Source organism: Dipteris shenzhenensis, chromosome 25 (genome assembly GCF_047967505.1).
Source record: "Dipteris shenzhenensis isolate YYH24624 ecotype China chromosome 25, Dip_SZ_1.0, whole genome shotgun sequence".
Lineage (NCBI taxonomy): Eukaryota > Viridiplantae > Streptophyta > Polypodiopsida > Gleicheniales > Dipteridaceae > Dipteris > Dipteris shenzhenensis.
Window position 1 is genome coordinate 34343362 of NC_141620.1, and position 16417 is coordinate 34359778.

Sequence of the window (16417 nt, forward strand, 5' to 3'; positions counted from 1 at the left end):
GAGTCGAGACCGTCCGTCGCGAGATCTTCTGCATACTCTTATTTTCCAAAAGAACTTTGGAGTGGTGAGGCTTATTGCGTCATGACTTACGCCAATATGGAGACATCTCGTCACGTCAAGGAAAGAGACCGATTTATATCTGTTGCGCCTTGGCTGGCCTCTTCAAAACCTCCGTGGGCATCTATTGGCAGATCCCACGTGGCTTTCAAGCCCCAAAATTACAGTCATTCGATTATTGCAATATTTACACCTCTACTAGTGTAATCCGTGATACAGCGGATAATGAAACTCAGCGCCATATCTAGCAACATCGTCAAACAGGCCAAGTGTTTCAGCGTAGGATTGCTACGCTAGACTTCATAGCTTTAGATCGTCACCCTCTTCAAAAAGAAGGCGAGTCCAGCTCTGATACCAATGTAATCGCAGGCTCTCTCTCTCTTGGATGCTCACACTCGTAATTATCTGCAGAAAAACTCATAAGAACTCTAACTCTCTCTCTCTCTCTCTCCACACACTGCTAGAGCCCAAGACAACATGTCGGGCTGGACCCCCCCCAAGCTATTTTATTTCTTGAAGAGAGAATCTGTTACAAGAGTTCAGCGTAGAGCTGTTTGATACATAAAATCCCAACGTGAATCAATCATTACAAGAGCTTCAAGCTCGTTTCAAATTGGCAACATGCCACTTGTCTAAAATCTAGACTAAGTCCTATTACATGCCACTAAGGGCCACTCTGGAGTCTTCAAAGCACTTGGTCACGCGAACCACCTCCTAGATGCTTGTTAGGCTCCCATAACGCTTAGGAAAAATAACTCTTCCTAGTACCTGCAACAATTAATAAAAGCGCACCACCATGGCACCCATTAATTGTTAGCGCTTTGCATGCAAATAACACACTGTGGACTAATTCTAGTCATGGTGGGCGTCCCCACTGAATACATGTGCACACATAACAAATATAAAAATATTTATTTATTCTCTGGTTGACCGAAGTCAACGCTCTTGATTATAATTAAGAGGCTTTGACCAAGGGTCGAGGCGCCTTAATTATAGTCAACTCTCTCCAACCGAAGTTGGCACATCTTGGTTAACCGTGGTTAACCCTCTTGGCGCATGCCAAGTCTCGTTGACCGAAGTCAACACTCTCTAACCGTAGTCAGCTCTGTAGTTCTCTGGTTAACCGCAGCTAACCCTCTTGGTAATAGACCAAGTCTCCCCGACCAAAGTCAGGTTTACTTGATTAGAGACAAGTATCTTTGACCGTAGTCAATTCTTTGACCATTAAAAGAACTCTTTGACCATAATTAACACATATAAAACTCTTTAATTATGATCAAATAAATGGTCAACTGTACTTTGACTTAGGATATTTACATTGTGGTGACAGTCTGCTATAGTCTATGCTTTAAAGAAATAAAGGAACTATTTGTACGGTGCCAAATTTGAAATCACTTTTTATCGAGCTAAGATAATGCAAGAGTTTGATATCCAATTGACATATCGGAAGTAGAAGTTCAATGTGGTAGTAGCTAACTCCTTAAGCGAAATGCCAATTGTTAATAAACTGAGTTTTACTCAATTTTAGAATGATTTCCTAGAGTCCTTGAAAGGAAAATGTGAGTTTGATTCTCACTTTTTTGAAATATGGAAAGCAATAATGAGAAAAGATTCAACAAATTGAGGAGTTTTCACTAAGGAATCACATGGAAATGGTGGCGTACCGCAGGTTGACAAAAAAGCACTCAAGTATTGAGGATGGCTACTTGCTCCTCAAGGATAGAGTATGTGTCCTGGATAATAATGACATTAGGCGCCAAATTCTTTTCAAGTGTCGTGATAGTCCAAGAGCCGGACACCTCGGAATTCAAAAGACGTATGTGCTTCTGAAGAGGCTTTGGCCTAGAATTGATAAGGACATCCAAGATTATGTATTGAAGTACCAAAAATGCTAGGTCAATAAGGCTGAACGGCTCAAGTAGGGGGTCTTCATCGATTGGAGATTCCATTTGACAAATGGGAAAGCATCTCCATGGATTTTAGTATTGGATTATCAAGGACACAGAAGGGGCACGACTCTGTGTGGTTAATTGTGGACGAATTGACCAAGATGGCTCATTTTATCCCAACCAAAGAGGAGGTTAAAACGATATTGTGATTGACCAAGATAGCAAATTTAACAGGATGAGTTTGGGAATGTTCCAGGATGCATCTAGATATGTATAGGCATTTTTGGAGAGCTACGTTTATGAGCTTGGAAACTTCGTTACATACGAGCACAACAGATCATTCACAGATGATAGTCGAACTGAAAGGGTCAATCAAGTCATTGAAGATATGCCTCGAACTTATGTAAGTAAACAGCAAACTAATTGGAAACAATGTTTGCCCATATTAGAATTTGCATATAACAGTGCCAAATATTCAGCTACAAGTTTTAGTCCATTCATGATGATTTATGCATTTCAAACTAGAGCCCTTGTAGTGGCACTCAAAAAACAGAAGTTTCAAGTAGGCAAAGACTTTCTTGAGGATATGAATCAAATGATTAAATTAGCTAATGACAGCATCAAAAAGATTCAAGATAGAGCAAAAAGTTATGCAAACCCCCACCATAGAAGAGATGAGAAAATCAATCTCACGAGACCTGAATGTTCAGAATCTCTAAAAACAAGTAAATGTCCCAAGTTGTCTCTTAGGTATTGTGGACCCTTCACAATATTTAAGAGAAATTAATAACTTGCTTACAAATTAGCCTTATACCATAGGGATGTAGAGTACATCAAGTTTCATGTAAGTAGGATAAAAAGAAAGTAAGGAGATGATGATAATCTCATTGAAAATGAAGCTCTAGTTGACCTCATTGAACCTACTACTATACCACATGAAAGAATTTTATGTAGACAAGAAAAATAAACAAGACACACAGTTTACCAAGAATGTCTGGTTAAGTGGAAAGATAGACTTGAAGAGAGTTCAACATGAAAAAGAGTAAGCAATATGTAGAGGAGGTTTGGTTACGATGAGATGGGAAACCAGGAGGGCTCGATGGTAGCTTGCATGAATGGGAGTTTAGAGGGTCAAGGTCTAGGAGCAATCCTAGGCCTAGGCAATAGGATGGAGTGCAATGATAAGTCCTAAAGAGGCATAGAGATTCTAAGGTCCATATGGACACATGACACTAAATATGGCACTCGAGAAGACTTCACGTGGCAAGCACTAGGCTAGGGAGAGGATTCTAGAGGGAGCTTGAAGGAGGTCGTCTGAAGACCACACGAATGAAGAATTCACGTCGGGATCCGTGGGTTGGAGGAATCTGGAGCACAACCCTCCTAAAATGTTGTTGTTGTTACATAGGCTTTGTGGTCTATAACCATATTTCAATTGAATTGACTCATTCCTGTGAAGAAATGTTTTCTATCATTGTAGGCGAACTCTAATAATGGAAACTACTTGCTCCATGTATGTTGCTTCAATGATACATATGCTCTCAGCATATCCAATCAGACTCTCTATCTGACCATCCATTTCGGAATGATCTCCACTACTTACTCCCAGCTCAGTCCTTAGTGCCTCAAGCACTACAGTTCAAAAATGACTGGTAAATCTAACATCCATGTCTGACACTATGGATTTGAGTAGCCCATGCAAACGAAATATATGACTAATAAACAAATCCGCCACTTGTGAGGCACTAATAGACTCCCTAGTCGGAATGAAGTGAGCCATCTTGGTAAGATGGTCAACCACCACCACCACAAGGATAGAATCATATGCACCTTGTGTCATTTGCAAACCCACTAGAAAATCCATGAAAATGCTCTCCCATCTATCTGATGGTACCTCCAAGAGCTGTAAAAGGCCAGGGTGACTTCACTAGCTCTGCCTCACTCACTGAAACATCATGTCACCTATTCATAACCACCTGGATGTCTCACATATGGAATGTCATGGCATTGTTGAATGACCCTCTGCCTAAGATCATTCTAAATAGGTACAACTACCTTGCCATTATGTTTTAGCATACCATCCGCTATGGGATATCTTACATAAGTTTGACCTTTCTGTAGATGCCGGGTATCTATTTTGCCGAGTTTAATCACATGAGCCTTATTCCAAAGACGCTAGACAAACTCATCCACTTTCTGAGTTTCTCGAATCTCGGTCATTAAATACCGTGAAACTCATTGTGTATAATGTGCAACGTCAACAACCTTATTCTCCTTCCTCTTCGGTACCAAATTTTCATAATAAACTCATGCATGAGCTCTTCCCACCTAGCTTGGCAGTGACTCAAGTTAGGTTGTTTACAAAATACTTCAAAGAGAGAGAGAAAGCTTCTTACTTTCAAAGGCTACTAGTCTTCCCTCTTGAAGAAGAACCGCCCCTACCTCAATGCTACTTGCATCGCTTTTTACGAAAAACGGTTTTCGAGGATCAATAATTTTAAACATCAGACCCAAGGTCACTGCCTTCTTTATGGGATTAACATTATATCCCCACACAAAAGGTACTTTATCTGAGGTCAGCTCAATCAAAGACAATACTATCTCGGAATATCATTTGATATGGCTTCGATAAAGCTGGACAAATCCTAAGAATGATCTCAACGAGGTCAGATATGAGAAATAGGCCACACTAATATCATAGCTACTTTCTTCAGATCCATTTCCATCCCATAAGGAGTAATAATGAATCCAAGATACTCAAGCTTTACCATGCATAGCACGGTTTTCTTTTCTTTTCACATAAAAACTGGCTTTCCTCAAAATAATGAATACTTTTCTTATGTGTTCACGATGCTCAGCAATACTTTTTGTTGTGAACAAGAATATCGTCAATAAAATGTACTACAAACTTCCCGATATCTGGGCATAGAAAGTCATTCATAAGCATGACGAACGTAGCCAGAGCATTGGTAAGCCCAAACGGCATTACCAAAACTCGTAATGTCCAAGCCTACTTTTAAAAGCAGTTTTATGCACATCCTCAACTCTAATCCAGGTTTGATGGTAGCCACTCATTAATCTGAGCCATCAGAGACATGCTTGGTGGTGATATTGTTCAATCCTCTGTAATCTATACAAAGACAAAAGATATCATCCTTCTTCTTCTTCAATATCACTGCAAAGCGAAATGTGAGTACCTAGGCTGAATCTGCCCCAGCTTGAGGCATTCTTTCAATTGTCTTCGCACCTCATCTTCTTCAACAAAAGTTCATCTACACGGAGGCCTATTTACAGATTTTGCCCCGTGCTGAGCTCAATCTCGTGTTGGACATTCCGCTCTAAAGGTAACCCATGAGACAACTCATCCCTGATGATCAACTTGACCATTTTCTCATCTTGGGTAGCATCAATGCTAGTCGACCAACCACAAATCGATTGTACCGATGCTGTACAAAAAATATAAAAAAATTAAAGCTTCAATCGCAGAAACGAACGGTCCTTGAGGCCTTTTCACCTCACAGAACGTATTCATCATAAACTAGTAAGTGTGCCTTTTCCAATACGTAGACTATATCAACTCGCCACGTGTGCAGTCCTTTCGTAATTAATGCAGCCCGAGAAGGAATGAATTTTAGGCATGCACGTTAACTTACAAAACTTCGATTGAACTCTCACCGTTCGTAGACCAAATCGTTTTCTAAGAGAAAAAGCAGAAACACCACCGGTGACTTGCTATATTCTCCTCTCAGCCTTTGCTATCTCACGAATCAAATCATTTTCCACATTTCAATTGACGTGATTATCCTTCAAAGCCCCCATCCTTCCTTAGATGCCCCTTTACCCCTATTGGGATACCTTTCACATCACTTGCTACTAGGCACAATTTACAAGTAGGAGCACGTACGGCATTGGTCTTTATATCCACCTCGTCATATAAATCACCCTCATCGATGACCTTGACATTAAATCCCTTTGACCATATACGTAAAGCACAATATAGATTATTACAATTGTTGGTTCTCTTAAAGGAAAAATGTCAATTGACCCTTCCAAGTTCATGTTACCTCAGTTTGAGCATGTCTTGAGATGACAAGAGATGGGATCAAATGTCATCTATGATTTCGGTGCCATGGTAGCTCTCCATTGGGACACAAAGATAGCGTGCATCTTCCTCTGTCAGGTCGTCTCACGTTGTGGGTGGAGGTGAGGTCTCCGTGATCTCTATATACAATGAGCCATATCGAGAGTGATACCTCAACTCCAGTGGTCCCCTTTGAGTAATGCTGAGATGGGTTGGACTTCCATCGTGCATGCTCTAGTCATCCTCCGCTCCAAGTCATTTCTTCCAATTGATCCACTATGTCCTCATATCAGCTAGCTCCTCCTCCTCCACTCCACTATGTCCTGGGACTGACTCAAATGCATAGAAATCTATGACATGTCGCTGTACTCGATCTATCTCTTTCTCCTATGGGACTGTCACCTCCGATTGTCTAATCAATCTCAATAGGGTCTCTTTGTGTCGCCACATCTCAATCAAATAGAGACCAACACATTGACACAAACTTTGTCATGAAAGTGGATCACTCGAGAGAGAAACAAAACCTTGCTCTCTCACCACGGATCTCATAATAGACTGGGTAAGTACATAGGAAATGCTCCTTTGTCTCCACCTCCTCCAATGTGCATAGTTTGCACGCTGCTCTCTAGGTGTGCCTACAGCTCTTTCCGCCTTGATCCTCAGCTAATGGAACAAGACCAACATCTACCCAATGGCTATCCTCAATGCACGTGAGACTTGTCTATCCTCCAGAAACTGAGGTCTGATAGTCACTCCATCCACTAATACTCTCAAAAAGTGATCACAATAGAAATGGATCTTGGTGGGAAACTCTTTATTCCTGCCCCTAGTTCATGATGTATAGAGCTGGAGCAGACCCAACCGTATGATACGGTTTCTCGTGAGGGTAGGGGAAACGAGGCATCCAAGGTGTACTAGAAGAGGGATAGTTGGTCCATCTAAATACCTCGATTGGCAAACCATCTGGATATGTTGTGTACCAGGTCATGCTAACCCCTCTCTCGGCTAGTCATCTGGATAACTTGAGTATCAACCTCGGTCATCTCCAACTAGGCAAAGCACAAACGCTATGAAGATATGTCATAGTCTGAAAAATGGCATCAATCTGGAATTGTGTCATGATGAACTCTGCTTGTACTATCTAATGAGGAATTGAGTGCTTACTCCAAATCATCCCGGACCCCATAATCACATGTAGCCTCTTAAATCTTTGCCAATCGGTCACCAAGAGATCACTCCCCCAAAAGGGTGCTGTACAAATGGTTGTCGGCCTCACTAGTATATCAAACAGCCATCCCTTCATCAAGGGGTCTTGGAAGTTTGCCTGAAAGCATTGTCGCTCTAAAGATCTCCTTGCCCTTCTATAAGTCGTGCCCTAGCTGCATGAATCATCGTGAAAACTGATCCCGTGATGAAGACTGCCACTAGATAAGTATACAACTACACAATTCCACCTGCTCCTCTTGGTAAGTGAAGCTGTATTAATAAAGTATTGTCCGTGAGGGGTTGAAAATCATAATTTTGGTCTTGTCAAGGTTGACTGTCAAGTCTCTCTCTCTCTGCAAAACACCTCTAAGGCCTCTAGATGTCTCTATAGGCCTGCTGGAAGAGAATATGAAGACTGTCATCTGCGTACAATTATATATGTATCATCAGATCAACAAGCAATGATCCCTCACCTCCTAGGAGATCAAGTAACATGCATAATTTGATAAAAGATGGTGTTCACTCAATTTCCAAGGACCATTTTCAACCATGAAATAAATGAAATCATCCATAATGATTCCATGTGCATCTAGACACTTTATTAACCAATAGAACGTAGTCACTCACAATCGAAAAGTTTCATCCAGTGAACTCACGTGGCAAAGTCCTGCTCTAATACCATTGAGATCACCACCTCCTTGAGCTAACTACCACTAGATCATCTTCACCGAACCATAGACTAAGAACCTAACTATATGAATCACCATTTGAAACTCATCATCCAACCACAGAGCTCTTCTAGCTCACCCTCGAGTGACCCAAACCTCATAGACATCCGCGTCCCATACCATGGATATCCCCTCGACAAGGGAGGCATCAAACTAGCTTGCCAATCTGCCGTGCCTACGGCCAAGGTTCACAATCCAAGTTCCAAGCCCTCGTGGAAATATATAGCCTAGTCCATGATTAAATATATAATGAATGCTTTTTACCCCTTAGATCTCTATTCCAGATGGTATTTCTTAACCTCAGCCCTAGGGCCTTCCATCCTAGACTAATAGTCTCTCTCCTCCTAGTCCTAGGGCTAGCAACTGACAATCCATGGTGCCAAGAATATAAAATGGATATTGCTAGCAAAGGAATGCTTGCTAGTTCTAGTAGAATACGGAGGGCTAAAAAATGAAGCTGTGTTTCATAGAAACTCTATGGCATATTAGCTGCCATTTCATTGAATCTGATTGACTTACTAAAATTAATATATATTACCTGGTCATTCCAGAGCTCAATATTACCTTATTCACACAAGCATCCGGTATTGGCTCTCTAGCTAGATGTCGTCATTTTTTGCTTGAGATGCTGAATTGTAGGGCCTTGAGCTGTGCAACCAAGTATGCAAACTATTTTCTTCCTTAGCTTGCCTAGCCCTCATAGATATGGTTCGTGTAGTCTTCAACCAGCTTGGAATGACATAACCAAATGATTATTAAGATGTTGGAGACTGAGACGTTGAAGGAAATAAAATTTCACCAATTCACCACCATAGACATTATTGATCTAGAGACACATTATACATACATTCGTTGGAGATAAAAGTTTGATTTCTCATACACAAGAAGCCCTCAATTCAACCTCACCTAGATATCAGATCCAACTATTTCTACAAGTTGAGAAAAATATAAATTGATTTATGCTCATCCCTTCTCTCCATTAGATAATACATGAATCCTCAAGAGGAGTCACCCACAATGTACATTTCAAAACAAAGTAAGAGAAATTTTAAATTAGGACATACCTGCACAAAGGGACTCTACAATTATGAGCATCTTGGCACATCCGTGAATGCAACTCCAAAAGCTGCCACATGCGCTTGCAATGCACACATCCTCCTGGAACCTTGACTCTACAACCAGCAAAGTGTCTCACTAAAGACTCTAACCCTTTGCATGCTGGGAAATCGCAAGGCCCTGGCTGCCTCCCATCAAAAGATTTATCGTATGGTCCAATTGTACGACATCCATCTCTGCAAATATGAACAAGAGCTTCCATGGCATCCCGCAGCTGTCCATATACCTTCTCCTCTTCTATTTTGTGAATCCTTTCCTGCCGTTTCTGAAAGATCAATTGATCAAGTTTTGAATTATGTGATCAGTAGTATTAGCTTATTTCATTCTTAGATCAAGAAACATCTCATATAGGACATTATAGAGAATTTCCTTGTTTTCACTTACACAATCTGCATCAATCACCGCCTCTACAAGCTCTTGTTCAAGTGAAGGGTCAGACTCTCGCATCACTCTCCAACCCTCGGTTTTGGCAACGCTTTTGAAGTCATTGATAATGAGACGAAGACAAATGAGATTTAATCGTGGCACATCACAAAGCCTTGCCAGTTGTAGCACATCGATAACATTTTCATCAGTGAGCAGGCCCTGCTCAAGCTGCTGAGCACATAGCTTTTTTACAAATGGGACACCGTATACATGCGATAGTACGACCAAATGCAGGACATATTTGTCCATGTCTGGATATTCATACCTAAGACAAAACATCAAAGCAATCCTTTAGAGATCCTTAAAGAAAGTCGCAGACAAGTTGAGCCATGCATGATCAGTTTCAATGCAATAAATTCTAAGGCACATAAACCTATTGCACAGTTACTACACAATCAAGAGACACTGCAGGTTTGCCAAAACTATATCAGTACTCAAGTTATACCTTGATGAATAAAGGAGCCTGACAAAGATACTTGCAGCAGAAAGAGGTACACCTACGATGACAATTTTGCAAGCAGCTGCTTTCTTAGCCCTCTGCTTTTCAATAAGAGCTTGAAAAATTGGAGAGGCAGACATCTGGGCCAAGATATTCAGAGACGTCCATCAAATTTCTTAAAATGGAAAAAAACATATGTGAATCTATCCAGACAGGAGATCTAAACACTTACAAGTATTAAAAGTGAAACATTTCTATCTGCACGAAAAAGTGTGACATACCACATTTCTGACAGTTCCTTTCTTTCATTACAAGCTTCAATCAACTCTGTTGCACGCCAACTTACCAGTACAAGGGAGTGTGCTTGGAAGGAGCCACCATCTTCTGTATATATAATCACATCTGCACCATTTCCCTCAAAGAAAAGTCGGTCCCACATATCAGCCACCTCTTTAGAAACACAAAGATTGTTTCCTTTGGACTGGGAGTTCTGCATGCCACTTCTTGACGTGCTTGCCACTCGTTGGTTGAAACCAGGAGGAGGAAGCACAGGAGGAGGTGGTACCAATTTCTGAGGGATTGACATTGGAGTGGTATTGCATGCCTCTGACGGAAGTTGCAGCTGAGTGGGTTCAGAACTCTCATCCTGTGGTGCTGCTTTTTTCAAAGACGAAGAGTGCCAATGCATTGGATGTGAATATGATATGGTAAAAGGAGTGTCTGAATCCATGTCACTTTGATGAGCCCTAACAAGCTTGAAGAACTGAAATAGAGATTGTAGCCCCCTGAAGATATGTTGTATCAAATTGCTATCCTTTGGGTAATTTCCAAAAGCCTAGCTCATGTTAAGAGGCACTGCAGAGGAAATTGAAGAAATATCTTATTAGCCCTAGACATTAGGAGCAGCCCTTAAGTTGGAAACAAAAGTTTGTTGCCTGCAAGAAGGTCTCTAAAAAGACATTAGCATTTACCTTGACCAACGCTACAGATTAGAGATTGGTATTACCTTTGTCCAAAGCAAATATCCCCCAGCAAAATATGAAAGTTTAATAGCCCTTTAAAATTTTGTCTTGCAACAAGTTGTGGGATTGTGGAAGGTCTTAAGCCCCCCACATACAGCCATAATAACACATATATGTCTTGATGACTCCAAGAACATGCCCAAATTCATCCTCTAAAACAAAACAAAAGTGCAGCTTTAACGTCAGGATAGTCGCCCACTGATTGAAAACAACCCCATCACGCATAGCAAGGATTCACTACTATAACATCCTCGCCAACATCATGCAGGTCAGTGCCCATGCCTTTTCACAAAGCTACATAGTGCCTACTATCCGGACTTCATGTCCTCCATCAATCTTACATGACCTTCTCACTAATCTCACCAGCACATCGAAGCAGGGAGATTGAACAAACAATAGCTTGGCCTTAAAACAGTAGCAAGCCTGAGCTTCAAGACAGTGTGCATGGCTAGCTAGGCCATTATAGAGCCAACAATCCAAAACCAAATACATGACATTTGTTCTTACATCATCATACTGCAAGGTTTTCCAAAAGACAGAAAAGAACAGCTATGTGAACACTTCATGGACAAAGGCAGCCTTTGATTGTTCCTTCTGTTGCTAACATCGTGTATGCAATATAATTCTACTGTGTGCTTCAACTTTCTATTATCAACATCACGATTTACAATTTTGCATTTTTTGGAATAAGGATGATTATACAATGCTGAAGTACAGGACATGGCTGTGGGCTGAGCCGTTTAAATAGACCTCCTTGTTGCTTCCGTCTGCAACCGATGCTGAGTACTGTTGATGTCCTGATACTTGACCTCCTTGCTACTCTGATAGCAGCCTGTCCCAAGGCTCTGATAAGTGGTGCTGTAAGCATGTCCCAAGGCTCAGATAAGTGGGTCTCCCTGCTTCTTTGCATGCAGCCAATGCAAAGGCACCTCTGGATGACTTCTGGCCTCCCTGCTGTTCTCAAGGCAGCCAATTGTGAGGCTATATGAATGAGTATAAGAGCCCAAGGCTAGGGCCTCTATATAGAGGCTGGATGCCCCCAAAATTAGCCCGACCAGGTCTGCAGACTGGCACAACCAGTACCTGCTCTAGACTGCCAACCAAACCTGCTCCAGACTGCCACCTAACTGCCATGTGGCAGGTTCCTGAAGGCCCGACCTACGCCAATACATCTCCAACTGCTTTCTGCAGTCTATCAACCTGATGTTGTTGCTGCTTCTGCCGACCAGTGCAAGGGCCTATACAATAGCTCTGGAAGTCCATGTATAATGCCCTTGCAGGGTCTTCTTGCCTACCACTCTACAATAGAAGCTACTTACAAACATTTGATCCCAAACTGAAAACGGAAGGAGACCAGTACCTCCTACCCAAGCATTGCTTCATTTGCTTGCTGCTTGAGCTCTCACCCCCATGAACCAAGCTCTGATACCATGACAAGATTTTGTTGGGAATGGGAGAGGTGAAGCTTGTTGCAACCTTTCGTATTTCTCACATGCGTAAAGAAGACGTACATGATGAGGTGGAAGGCTGAAAATTTATTATCTTGTCTTCAAAAGAAAAGAATGCTTTTGTCTTGAAGTTGCGAAGGATACTAGCTCTCCACCCTGGACTCCTCCTAAACCTGCAACCCTCTTGAACCCTATAACTCCTAGATGGATCTCTCAACCCAATCCTCCTCTTGAACCGTGCAACCCACTCCTAAACCCTTGAACTCCTGTGGAGGCGAGAGCCTCCATCCATCCATGGTTGTGATCAAGCCTTCTTTCTCACCCATGCGGGCATGAGACCTGTTTTCCACACTTTAGCCTACACCTCTCAACGGAATACGATCTGAGAACCTATGCCACACTTGTAAACACATACACTACAATGAGTAACGACACGATTGTAGGTTACCAACACCCTCGGTACTTGGATTGCTCATTGTTCAAGCTCACTATTGTATACATGTGATTGATCTCCATTGTCATTGTCTCTCCCAAGTCCAAGTTTCGAGGGTGTTGGTCACCTATAGTCATGTTATCGCTCGTTGTAGCATAGGTGTTCACAAGTGTAGAATAGGTGATCGGGTCGTATTCGTGTGAAAAGTAGCTCTCGTACTCGCATAGGTGAGAAAGAGGACTGGATCACAACAATGGGTGAAGGCTCTCGCTTCCATGAGAGTTCAAGGGTTTAGAAGGGGGTTGCAGTGTTCAGAAGGGGAATAAAGGTTGAGAAAGCTAACTAGGGGTTCCAGGGCTCAAAGAGGATTGCAGGGTTCAAGAGGAGTTCAAGGTTGAGGAGTGCTTCACGACCTTAAGGGGCAAAGGATTGAGAAGGAGAAACAAGAAAGGAAGGAGGAGACAGAGGGAGAACGACGACGACGATGATGACGAAGGAGGAGAAGGGAGAGGGAGGGAGAGGGGGAGGAGGAGAAAGGAGCAGAAGGAAGGAGAAGGAAGAAAGGAAGAGGAGAAGTTACTCTGCGGCAACAAGTGTCAGAAGTGCAGTCTAGAGCAATGAAGATGAGATCATTGTGTGTAGAGTAGCGACAAAGCTGCTTGTAATATCTTGAGCCTGAAAGATGGTATGATGAATCTAAAAGGGTGAGGATAGCCAAAATCCTCTCTAGAAAAGATCCAATCATACTTGCAAAATCAAAATCTAGAGAGGGAAAGACTAACACCTATACTTTTTAAGATCCCCCACTTTGTGGAGGAACTCAAAAGGTTCTCCCACTTTATGGGGGACTCGTGAGATTCCCCATTTTATGTAGAGACCCAAGAGGTCCCCCCAAAAAGTGAGGGGACTCTTGTCCAAGAGGTTCCCTACAAAAGAGGTCCCACCCTAGAGGTATCTATGAATTGTGTAGAGACCAACATGTATAAATCTCTCTCAATGGAATGAAGCTCCCACTCTTTGAGGTTCAATGTTCATTGCACTTTCGTGTTCATGTGCTTGTTCTCCTTGGGTCCATGCTCTCTCTCTCTCTCTCGCTCTCTCTCGCTCTCTCTCTCTCTCTCTCTCTCTCTATATATATATATATATTCAACACTATCGAGTGATAGGATGCTCTAACCTTGCAATCTCCCATCCTTCCCGTTTCTTCTCCTCTTCTTTCCTCCTCCCTTCTCCTCCTCCTCCTCCTCCCTCCATCTGCTCCTTCCTCCCTTGATCCTCTTTCTCAACTCTTTATCCCTTGAAGTTGTGAAGGAGACTAGCTCTCCACTCCTTAACCTTGGACTCCTCCTGAGCTCCTGGAATTCCTAGTTAGCTCACTCAACCTTATCTCCCTTCTGAACCCTGCAACCACCTTCTAAACCCTTAAACTCCCATGGAGGCGAGAACCGCCTCCAAAGGCATCTCATGAGAAGGCGCTCATGAGAAAGCGGCAGCTTGCTCAACCCATTGAGCCGGAAGGAGCCCCTTTCAGGATATCTCTCTTGATTTCGTGAGACCTCTCCCAGCGTCCATACGTGCATGCAATACACAGTGCTTGACTATCATTAATTGGCTCAGAAAAATTTTGCACACTCATATGATGCAAGTAGACAGCTATGGCAAAAGACATCGCTCACCTTTTCATTCGGTTTTGATACCCCATCGTTGGCTTACTGCGAACCATCACCTCAGATAGGGATCCCAAGTTCACCTCACACTTGTGTTGTGGCTTGTTTGAAAAATTTTGGCACCAAGTTACAGTTATCTAGTACAAATGGGAACAATGTCTTCCTTCAGTGCAGGCCATACTTAATGATACTTACTCATCCAGCATTGGTTGAACACCAGGAACAATGCCTTCCTTTGGTGCAGGCCATACTTAATGATACTTACTCATCCAACATTGGTCAAACATATGAGGCAGCCTTTGACAACCAGCTCTCATCCATTCTCTTCAGGAAGAGTTCTATGTCTCTTGAAGCCAATATGTAATGAAGGCCAAAGCTGGCCAAGTTAGTGGGGGTTGGAATTATTACTACTTGGGGGTGTTTGGAACATAGACAAGTCAAAAAGCTGGCCAAGTTAGTGGGGATTAGAATTATTAGTACTTGAGGGTGTTTAGAAGATAGATAGGTCAAAGCCCTCCCCTCATGTGCAATGTACTTTTTGATGTGAGATCTAAACGTATCTACTTCCACCTCCTCCTCCTACTTGCTGTCGACACTCTCTCTCCCAATCTCTCTCGCTATCTCTCTCCCCTCACCCTTTTTCTCTCTCTTCCTCTTCCTCTACCCCTTTCCTCTACTTGCTGTCCTAGTGTGTCCTTTGCTTCAGCCCACTGAGGCTTGCACGAGTTCGCTTTTCTATGTATTTTGTCCCATAGGCCCGCGAGGCCTCCCATGGACGTTAATCTTTCTTTCTTCTCCTATCCTCTTCCATCAGCGTAAGTAAATGGAGTTGGCCTTCAGCAAGAGTTGCCAACGCTAAGGGAGCCTGGTGGCTAGTCAACATAGGACCATCATCATTGCTAAGCAAGAGACCTCCTAGCCTCTTTCATGGATCCCCGAAAAATGGGGTCATTGTCACCATTTGGGACTTCTCCTAAGAAAATAAAGAGTAATCTTTATTAGAATTGACTTCGGTCAAAGAATGGTGAAGGTGGTAACCAAGAATAAGTTTTATTGTTTTTACTTTTGCCTTGCATTGGTTAAAAGAGAACTATGGGAGACGCCCACAAGGGACTAGAAATTGTCCAAGAACTAGAATGCATACATTAGTCTAACCTTAACGGGTTAAAGTGTTGGTTTTTGTTTGTGGCAAGGTGTAGGACCAAGAGGACTGCACAAAGGCCCTAGAATTAAGGAAAAAGTTAAAAAAGCAAGTCCTACAAGGCAAAAAACACCAAGATGTGAGTGCCTAATTTATGGAGGACTCGATAAGGCCAAATCAGCAAGAATTCCAGCACAATTTTCAAGCAAAGCCCCCTAAAGCGGATTTTAGGAAAAGCTCAACTATCTAAGAAACGTATGCCTAATTTAGGCTTAGGAAAAAGCTAAAAGCTAGCCTCAACTTATTAGGAAGCTCTTGCTTTCGGGTTGGAGGCTAAGTGTATAAAAGAAGAGCCTCAGAGCTCGAGAACACACAGATTGTACTCGGTCCATGCTCTTGTGAGAGCCAGTTGTACAAAGCCTTATTCTATTGCAATAAAGACCTTCGAGGGGCTCCAGCCCTTATTTCTAGGCCCTAGTGCTGTGTTTTTCACCTTACCCTTCTCTCCTAATACTCTATCTTGTTGGCGATTCGATTTCCACAGCTTCAACACGTTTCCCGAGGAGTGTGCGAAATTTCCAGTGCCAAGCATCCTGCCCCTGGTACCGCGATTTGCTTCAAAGGAAACCTGCGTTGATTGCGAACTCTCCAACGGTGCCAAAGTGGATTGCAATTTCATCTAGTTTTGGTTTCAGTGATATTAGAGCGTGGTTTTGCTACTTTCCTTGGTAGCAACGGGGTCCAAAGACTCGGCAAAGGCATCC

The 16417-nt window shown here is 42.5% G+C and overlaps 1 protein-coding gene across 1 annotated transcript in view; it reads right to left on the reverse strand.

Moving 5' to 3' along the window:
• LOC147885789 (BTB/POZ and TAZ domain-containing protein 3-like) overlaps positions 1–16417 on the reverse strand; it is a 56253-nt gene that overhangs the window by 13221 nt on the left and 26615 nt on the right. Inside the window, exons 3-6 of the mRNA XM_087396409.1 lie at positions 10289–10797; positions 9949–10082; positions 9462–9768; positions 9026–9342 (exon numbers count right to left, since the gene is read on the reverse strand). Of these exons, the coding sequence (XP_087252535.1) occupies positions 9026–9342; positions 9462–9768; positions 9949–10082; positions 10289–10672 (1142 nt within the window). The 5' untranslated portion in view covers positions 10673–10797. The remainder of the gene's footprint in view (positions 1–9025; positions 9343–9461; positions 9769–9948; positions 10083–10288; positions 10798–16417) is intronic.